Here is a 10,000-nt window from a genome sequence, read left to right on the forward strand (position 1 = left end):
TACATCCTGTCTGGCTCTTGAAGAGAAGGGGGAAAAAACAGTCGGGGGGGAGGTTCTCTTCTGCACTGCTCAACCAATCCAGTATATGTGGAGGAGGAGTCTCCTTGTTAACATACAAAAGCTGGAAGTTCCGTTTCCCATGACAACCAGAACGTCTGTTGATGACTCAGCAGAGACTAGCAGGTCACAAATAACCACTATTTCACCCCATGAAGCCCAAGATGAATAGAATGGTTATTATATTTCATATTTATATTATTTTATTTAATAATTAATATGTATGTTCGGGAGGATCAAAACCGTGATGTGTTATGGGTAAATTGTGACTGACTGACTACAAGTAGTAGTTAACATGATTCAAGGAGATTTGTATTTCAGTCAGTCTCGATTCTCCATTAAAGGGAGGCTGAACTTCCTGATTTGGCCTCGTTTTAGATTTGGGTCATTAAAAGAAGTGCTAGCGACCATGACTGAATTCAAACTTGAGTTGGTTTCGGGGTGTCATTTGAGTGATGTGTATTCGCATGTGGAAAGAGCCAAAATCCTTCCATAATTAGCTTCAGCAGGCTGGTGTGCAACCATAGAAAAGTTGGTTTAACTTTGGATAGCCTATCTCAGGGGGTTAGTTAGGGACCGTCAATCAATTACACAATGCAAATGAGACAATATTTTCATGTTGCACAGCTTTTTGTTTTCTCATTAAATGCTTTCAATATTTGTATATGAAGTTTCACAATTTATAGTTAGAATTAGGTTTTTTAAGTCATTGAAATTTGGAGCTATTGGAAGTTTAACATATTGACCCATGTACATTGTGTAATTTACCTGATGGTCCCTAACTAGCCACATAGAGATATCCAAAATCAAACCAAATTTACCACGGGCATTACAACCAGGTCCCGTGCAGCTGAGCTGCTTACTGGACAGGATTGAAATAAAGCCAACCCAATGACAACCCAAGGACAACTGTTGGACAACCCAAGGACAACTGTTGGACAACCCAAGGACCCAACTGTTGGACAACCCAAGGACCCAACTGTTGGACAACCCAAGGACCCAACTGTTGGACAACCCAAGGATCCAACTGTTGGACAACCCAAGGACCCAACTGTTGGACAACCCAAGGACCCAACTGTTGGACAACCCAAGGACCCAACTGTTGGACAACCCAAGGATCCAACTGTTGGACAACCCAAGGATCCAACTGTTGGACAACCCAAGGATCCAACTGTTGGACAACCCAAGGACCCAACTGTTGGACAACCCAAGGACCCAACTGTTGGACAACCCAATGATCCAACTGTTGGACAACCCAAGGATCCAACTGTTGGACAACCCAAGGACCCAACTGTTGGACAACCCAAGGACCCAACTGTTGGACAACCCAAGGATCCAACTGTTGGACAACCCAAGGATCCAACTGTTGGACAACCCAAGGATCCAACTGTTGGACAACCCAAGGTTGTTGTGTATCCTTAATTCTGTTACATACCATTTTTCCAACTGTATCATCTCTCTGTTTTGGACGAGACTAACTTTATGAACAGAATTGTTCTATTTTACACTTTATAGTCAATTTTGGCTGTAGAATAAATATTTCTGACTCATATTGATGCCACATAGGCCGTTTTTCAAAGGGAGAAGTTTGTTTTCAGGGACAGTTGTTCTTTAATGTTGTCTGTCGAACTCGCCCAATTTGTAGCTAATACCAAAACAAGTTCTGATGGGGGTGGGGCCACTTCCTGGTTTGTGTTGCATTGTGGGATTTGTAGTTACCTTGCTCCTGGTCGTGATGCGTTGGTAGGCGTAGTCTGGGAAGGCTTGGCGGGGGATGAAGCGTCCTGAACCCTGCTGGACGCGGAGCCCCTCCCCCTCCTCATAGACCACCCTCCCCTGGGTCACCACGACGACAGGACCCCCCCGACACACCATCCCCTCAAAGATGTTATACTCCAGAGCCTGGTGGGAGAGGGGAGGAGGGAGAGAGGGAGGAAAGGAGGGAGGGAGGGATAGAGGGAGGGATAGAGAGAGGGAGGGATAGAGGGAGGGAGGGAGGGATAGAGGGAGGGTAGGGAGGGAGGGAGGAAAGGAGGGATGGATAGAGGGAGGGTAGGGAGGGAGGGTGGGGAGGAAAGGAGGGATGGATAGAGGGAGGATCAGGGAGGGAGGGAGGAAAGGAGGGATGGATAGAGGGAGGGTAGGGAGGGAGGGTGGGGAGGAAAGGAGGGATGGATAGAGGGAGGGTAGGGAGGGAGGGTGGGGAGGAAAGGAGGGATGGATAGAGGGAGGGTAGGGAGGGAGGAAAGGAGGGATGTAGGGAGGGAGGAAAGGAGGGATGGATAGAGGGAGGGTAGGGAGGAGGAAAGGAGGGATGGATAGAGGGAGGGTAGGGAGGAGGAAAGGAGGGATGGATAGAGGGAGGAGGAAAGGAGGGAGGGAGGGAAAGGAGGGATGGATAGAGGGGGGTGGGGAAAGGAGGAATGGATAGAGGGAGGGTAGGGAGGGAGGAAAGGAGGGATGGATAGAGGGAGGGTAGGGAGGAGAAAAGGAGGGATGGATAGAGGGAGGGTAGGGAGGGAGGAAAGGAGGGATGGATAGAGGGAGGGTAGGGAGGGAGGAAAGGAGGTAGGGAGGGAGGAAAGGAGGGATGGATAGAGGGATTGTAGGGAGGGAGGAAAGGAGGGATGGATAGAGGGAGGGTAGGGAGGGAGGAAAGGAGGGAGGGTAGGGAGGGAGGAAAGGAGGGATGGATAGAGGGAGGGTAGGGAGGGAGGAAAGGAGGAGGGAGGAGGGAGGAAAGGAGGGAGGGAGATAAAGGAGGGAGGGAGAGAGGGAGGGAGAGGGATAAAGGAGGGAGGGATAGAGGGAGGAAAGGAGGGAGGGAGGGAGGGGGAGGGAGGGAGGGAGAGAGGGAGGAAAGGGAGGGAGGGAGGGAGGAAAGGAGGGATAGAGGGAGGGAGGGAGGGAGGAAAGAAGGGAGAGGGAGGGTAGGGAGGGAGGAAAGGAGGGATAGAGGGAGGGAGGGGGAGGGAGGGAGGGTAGGGAGGAGGAAAGGAGGGATAGGGAGGGATAGAGGGAGGGAGGAAAGGAGGGATGGATAGGGAGGGAGGGGAGGGAGGGAGGGTAGGGGGAGGAAAGGAGGGATGGATAGAGGGAGGGTAGGGGGAGGGAGGAAAGGAGGGATGGATAGAGGGAGGGTAGGGAGGGAGGAAAGGAGGGATGGATAGAGGGAGGGTAGGGAGGGAGGGTAGGGAGGGAGGAAAGGAGGGATGGATAGAGGGAGGGTAGGGATGGAGGAAAGGAGGGATGGATAGAGGGAGGGAGGGGATAAAGAGGGATGGATAGAGGGAGGGTAGGGAGGAGGAAAGGAGGGATGGATAGAGGGAGGGAGGGAGATAAAGGAGGGATGGATAGAGGGAGGGTAGGGGGAGGAGGAAAGGAGGGATGGATAGAGGGAGGAGGGAGGGAGATAAAGGAGGGATGGATAGAGGGAGGGTAGGGGGAGGAGGAAAGGAGGGATGGATAGAGGGAGGGAGGGAGGGAGGAAAGGAGGGATGGATAGAGGGAGGGTAGGGAGGGAGGAAAGGAGGGATGGATAGCGGGAGGGTAGGGAGGGAGGAAAGGAGGGAGGGAGGGAGGGAGAAAAGGAGGGAGGGAGATAAGGGAGGAGGGAGGAGATAGAGGGAGGGAGAGAGGGAGGGAGGGAGGGAGATAAAGGAGGGAGGGATAGAGGGAGGAAAGGAGGGAGGGAGGGAGGGAGGGAGGAAAGGGAGAGGGAGGGAGGAAAGGGAGAGAGGAGGGAGGGAGGAAAGGAGGGATAGAGGGAGGGTAGGGAGGGAGGAGGAGAAGGGAGAGGGATAGGGAGGGAGGAAAGGAGGGGAGGGGAGGGAGGGAGGAAAGGAGGGAGGGAGGAGGGGAGGAAAGGAGGGAGGAAGGGAGGGATAGAGGGAGGGTAGGGAGGAGGAGGAAAGGAGGGATAGAGGGAGGGAGGGAGGGAGGAAAGGAGGATAGAGGGAGGGATAGGGAGGGAGGAAAGGAGGGATAGAGGGAAGGTAGGGAGGGAGGGAGGAAAAGGAGGGATAGAGGGAGGGTAGGGAGGGAGGAAAGGAGGGAGGGAGGGAGGGATAGGGAGGGAGGAAAGGAGGGATGGAGGGAGAGGGAGGGAGGGAGGGAGGGTGGGAGGAGGAAAGGAGGGATGGATAGAGGAGGGAGGGAGGGAGGGGAGGAAGGAGGAGGGAGGGAGGGAGGAGGAAAGGAGGGGAGGGGGGTAAGGGAGGAGGGAGGGAGAGGGAGGGAGGAGGGAGGGAGGAAAGGAGGGATAGAGGGAGGGAGGGAGGGAGGAAAGGGTGAGGGAGGGAGAGGGAAGGGAGAAAGGAGGGAGGAGATAAAGGGTAGAAAGGAAAGGAGGGAGATAAAGGGTAGAAAGGAGGGAGGGAGATAAAGGGTAGAAAGGAAGGGAGGGAGGAAAGAGGGGGAGGGAGGGAGGGAGGGAGGAAAGGAGGGATGGATAGAGGGAGGAAAGGAGGGAGGGAGGGATATAAAGGAGGGAGGGAGGGAGATAAAGGAGGGAGGGAGATAAAGGAGGGAGGGAGGGTAGAAAGGAGGGAGGGATAAAGGAGGGAGGGAGATAAAGGAGGGAGGGAGATAAAGGGTAGAAAGGAGGGAGGGAGATAAAGGAGGGAGGGAGATAAAGGAGGAGGGAGGGATGGAGGGAGATAAAGGAGGGAGGGAGATAAAGGGGAGGAGGGATGGAGATAAAGGAGGGAGGGGGAGATAAAGGAGGGAGATAAAGGGGGAGGGAGATAAAGGAGGGAGGAGATAAAGGAGGGGGAGGGAGGGAGATAAAGGAGGGAGGGAGGGATGGAAAGAAAAAAGAAAGTAGAAGAGGATTCAGTTTTTATTTTGTTGTAATTTGGAGGTTTTGATCATGTCTTGGTTCCAGTTCCTCCCTCCCTCCTCCTCTTCCTCCCTCCTCCCTCCCTCCCTCCCTCCCTCCCTCCCTCCCTCCCCCTCCCTCCCTCCCTCCCTCCCTCCCTTTCCTCCTCCCTCCCTCCCCCTCCCTCCCTCCCTCCCTCCCTTCCCTCCCTCCCTCCCTCCTTTCCTCCCTCCTCTTCCCTCACCGACTGTTGCAGTTTGGAGGTGATTGTTTTGGTCCTGTCTGGGTCCCAGATAACGATGTCAGCGTCAGAACCCACAGCGATGCGTCCCTTCCGTGGGTACAGGTTGAAGATCTTAGCTGCGTTGGTGCTGGTCACCGCCACAAACTGGTTTTCATCCATCTTACCCGTGGCCTGAGAGAAGAGAGGAAGAGGACAAGAAGAGAGAGGAGGAGGAGAGAGAGAGAGAGGAGGAGAGAGAGAGAGAGGAGGAGGAGAGAACGAAGAGGAGGAGGAGGAGAGAGAGAGGAGGAGGAGAGAGAGGAGGAGGAGGAGGAGAGAACGAAGAGGAGGAGAGAGAGAGAAGAGGAGAGAGAGAATGAAGAGGAGAGAGAGAGAGAGAGGAGGAGAGAGAGAGGACAAGAAGAGAGAGGAGGAGGAGAGAGAGAGAGGAGGAGGAGGAGAGAACGAAGAGGAGGAGAGAGAGAGAGGAGGAGGAGAGAACAAAGAGGAGGAGAGAGAGAGAAGAGGAGAGAGAGAACGAAGAGGAGAGAGAGAGAGAGAGGAGGAGAGAGAGAGGACAAGAAGAGAGAGAGGAGGAGGAGAGAGAGAGAGGAGGAGGAGGAGAGAACGAAGAGGAGGAGGAGAGAAAAGGAAGAGGAGAGAGAAGACACTTTTAGACCAGGGTCCACGCACACACACACACACACACACACACACATCTCTCTCTCTCTCTCTCTCTCTCACCACAGCCTTGTCCCAGACGAAGCCCATCCTCTCCTCGATACCGTTGGTTCCTTCGGGGATCAGGGTGAAGTCATCTTTTCCTATGGCCTTCTGGGACGTGCTGTAGGCACAGTGGGCACTGCCAACCACCTGCAGGTCCCCGCTGTCACAAAACATCAACACAACGTTAGAACAAGGTATACATTACTTTTAAGAGAGAGAGAGACAGAGAGAGAGAGAGAGAGAGAGAGAGAGAGAGAGAGAGACAGAGAGAGAGAGAGAGAGAGAGAGAGAGAGAGAGAGAGACAGAGAGAGACAGAGAGAGACAGAGAGAGAGAGAGAGAGAGAGAGAGAGAGAGAGAGAGAGAGACAGAGAGAGAGACAGAGAGAGAGACAGAGAGAGACAGAGAGAGAGACAGAGAGAGAGAGACAGAGAGAGAGAGACAGAGAGAGACAGAGAGAGACAGAGAGAGAGACAGAGAGAGACAGAGAGAGAGAGACAGAGAGACAGAGAGAGAGAGAGAGAGAGAGAGAGAGAGAGAGAGAGAGACAGAGAGAGAGAGAGAGAGAGAGAGACAGAGAGAGAGACAGAGAGATAGAGAGAGAGACAGAGAGAGAGACAGAGAGAGAGAGAGAGAGAGAGAGAGAGAGAGAGAGAGAGAGAGAGACAGAGAGAGACAATGGAGAGAGAAAGAGAGAGCGGGGAGGAGAGATGGGGAGGATGGGAGAGAGAGAGACAGAGACAGAGAGTGAGACATGGGGAGGAGAGATTGAGTTGTGTGCGGGAGAGAGAGAGGTGGGAGAGAGAGCGGGGAGGAGAGATGGGGAGGATGGCAGAGAGAGGCAGAGACAGAGAGAGAGAAAAACGGGACGGGACGGAAAGAGATAATTATCGTTACAGCACATAGAGTATGTTTTAATTTACCACTGTACAGCATATCATTATAACAGAGAGAACAGGTAGAGAGAGGGGAAGAGAGGGAGAAAGATGGAGAAGAAGAGAGAGGTGAAAAGGAGGTAGAGAGAGAGATAGGGAGACAGGGAAGGAGAGAAAACAGAGATAGAGGGAGGACGGAGAGAGAGGATAAACTGTGTGTTTAAAATGATACTTTTATTGTTCTCCTTTGTCTCCTTAGAACCTAATAATACGTGTCTGTTCAGCAGAACCTCAAAGAGAACCACACCATCATACTATCATGGTGACAGCTAGATCCGCCTGGAAAGGGAGGGAGGGAGGGAGGGAGAAAGACAAGGAGGAAGGAAGGAAGGATGGAAGGAAGGAAGGAAGGAAGGAAGGGAAGGGAGGGAGGGAGGGAGGGAGGGAGGGAAGGAAGGAAGGAAGGAAGGAAGGAAGGAAGGAAGGAAGGAGGGGGTGATGGAGGGAGAAAGACAGGGAGGAAGGAAGGGAGGAAGGGAGGGGGAGAGGGAGGAGGAAGAGGAGGGAGAGGGAGGAGGAAGAGGAGGGAGAGGTCTGTAGCCAAGGCAACAGATACATTTTATTGGTTTCTGTTCTATTTTTGGAATCAGGGACAGAGAAAGGTGCGGGTGTGTGTGTGTATGTGTGTGTGTGTGCGCGTGTGCGTGCATCCGTGTGTGTGTGTGCGCGCATGCGTGCGCATGCGTCCGTGCGTGTGCGTGTGCGTGCGTCCGTGTGTGTGTGTGTGTGTGCGTGTGTGCGTGCGTCCGTGCGTCCGTGTGTGTGTGTGTGTGTGTCCGTGTGTGTGTTCGTGTGTGCGTGCATGCGTGCGTGTGTGTGTGTGCGTGCGTGTGCGTCCGTGCGTCCGTGTGTGTGTGTGTGCGTGCGTCCGTGTGTGCGTGTGTGTGTGCGTCCGTGTGTGTGTGTGTGCGTGCGTCCGTGTGTGCGTGTGTGTGTGTGCGTCCGTGTGTGTGTGCGTGCGTGCGTCCGTGTGTGTGTGTGTGTTGTCCTACCAGGCCAGCAGGTCGTGGAGGTGTTCTGGGGTGGTGGGGTCGGGGCTGAGCGGCGGTGATGTCACGTAGGCGGCGGCCTTGGCCCAGTTCTTGCTCCAATAGTGCGATCCGTCTGTGGCCAGGCTGGCTGTGATGGGCTCCCCAAACACAACGGAACCTGGTGGGAGGAGCCAACAACAGAACCTTGAATCTGGCCTGAGTGACAGACAGACAGACAGACAGACAGACAGACAGACAGACAGACAGACAGACAGACAGACAGACAGACAGACAGACAGACAGACAGACAGACAGACAGACAGGCAGACAGGCAGACAGACAGACAGACAGACAGACAGACAGACAGACAGACAGACAGACAGACAGACAGACAGACAGACAGGCACAGACAGACAGACAGACAGACAGACAGACAGACAGACAGGCAGGCAGGCAGGCAGGACAGCAGGCAGGCCAGACAGACAGACAGACAGACAGACAGACAGACAGGCAGGCAGGCAGGCAGACAGACAGACAGACAGACAGACAGACAGGCAGGCAGGCCAGACAGACAGACAGACAGACCTGGCCAGGACAGACAGACAGACAGACAGACAGACAGGCATCACCAGACAGACAGACAGACAGACAGACAGACAGACAGGCAGGCAGGCACAGACAGGCAGGCAGACAGACAGACAGACAGACAGACAGACAGACAGACACAGACAGACAGACAGACAGGCAGCAGACAGGACAGACAGACAGACAGACAGACAGACAGACAGGCACACAGGCAGCACACACAGACATATGCAACAGGCACACATGAACACAGACACACAGGCAGACAGAACACACACACACACACACAGACAGACAGACAGACAGGCAGGCAGGCACAGGACAGACAGACAGACAGACAAACAGGCAGGCAGGGTGACAGACAGACAGGGTGCAGGCAGACAGGCAGGCAGGGGCAGGCAGGCAGGCAGGCAGACAGACAGACAGACAGACAGACAGACAGACAGACAGACAGACAGACAGACAGGCAGACAGGCAGGCAGGCAGGCAGGCAGACAGACCTCTCCTCCTGGCCAAGGTAATGGTGTCGGCAGCAGTCTTGCTCATCACCTTGGTGATGTAGACGGGACAGTTGACTCTGTTGCCGATGGTGATGGCACGGAACACTGCCTCCGCCTCCAGCTGTACCGCAACACAACACACGTTAAGAGATGGACACACACACACACACACACATATGAACACACACACACATATGAACACACACACACATATGAACACACACACACACATATGAACACACACACACACACACACACACACACACACACACACACACATATAGGAACACATACAGTCACACACACTCAAACCACCTCTTCAGGGTGACTCAGGGGGTGTCCCTCAGGTCCAGTGATTCCCAGGCTGAGGACCTTACGTTGTTCCTGGACCAGAATAAAGATCATCATCATCACCATCATCACCATCATCATCAGCACCACCATCATCACCATCATCATCATCATCACCACCATCATCATCATCATCACCATCATCACCATCATCACCACCATCATCATCACCATCACCATCATCACCACCACCACCATCACCACCATCACCATCACCATCACCATCATCATCAGCACCACCATCATCACCAACATCATCATCATCATCACCATCATCATCATCACCACCATCATCACCATCACCACCATCATCATCACCACCATCATCATCACCACCACCATCACCACCACCATCATCATCACCATCATCACCACCACCACCATCACCATCACCACCATCACCATCACCATCACATCACCACCATCATCACCATCATCATCACCATCATCATCACCATCATCATCACCATCATCACCATCATCACCCTCAGCATCATCATCACCATCATCACCATCATCACCCTCACCATCATCATCACCATCATCATCACCATCATCACCATCATCATCACCATCATCACCATCATCATCACCATCATCACCATCATCATCACAATCATCACCATCATCACCCTCAGCATCATCATCACCATCAGCAATTATTATTATCATCATAATTATAATATTTATAATATTTATCATTATTATCATTATCATTATATATTTATCATATTTATCATCTTCATCATCTTCATCCTCCCCACCACCCATAATGTTATCATCATAATAACTGTACACAGTCAGACCTTATTATTAATGTGTTATGACTGGGTT

The 10,000-nt window shown here is 53.0% G+C and overlaps 1 protein-coding gene across 2 annotated transcripts in view; it reads right to left on the reverse strand.

Moving 5' to 3' along the window:
• The window catches only part of LOC112241559 (dihydropyrimidinase-related protein 1), a 27,054-nt gene that overhangs the window by 4,310 nt on the left and 12,744 nt on the right, over positions 1 to 10,000 (reverse strand). For both annotated transcript variants that reach the window (XM_042313967.1, XM_042313968.1), the window contains exons 7-12: positions 9,131 to 9,199; positions 8,816 to 8,936; positions 7,752 to 7,908; positions 5,844 to 5,985; positions 5,121 to 5,291; positions 1,777 to 1,959 (exon numbers count right to left, since the gene is read on the reverse strand). In XM_042313967.1, the coding sequence (XP_042169901.1) occupies positions 1,777 to 1,959; positions 5,121 to 5,291; positions 5,844 to 5,985; positions 7,752 to 7,908; positions 8,816 to 8,936; positions 9,131 to 9,199 (843 nt within the window). The remainder of the gene's footprint in view (positions 1 to 1,776; positions 1,960 to 5,120; positions 5,292 to 5,843; positions 5,986 to 7,751; positions 7,909 to 8,815; positions 8,937 to 9,130; positions 9,200 to 10,000) is intronic.

The sequence above is a fragment of the Oncorhynchus tshawytscha genome, unplaced genomic scaffold (assembly GCF_018296145.1).
Source record: "Oncorhynchus tshawytscha isolate Ot180627B unplaced genomic scaffold, Otsh_v2.0 Un_contig_82_pilon_pilon, whole genome shotgun sequence".
Taxonomy (NCBI): Eukaryota; Metazoa; Chordata; class Actinopteri; order Salmoniformes; family Salmonidae; genus Oncorhynchus; species Oncorhynchus tshawytscha.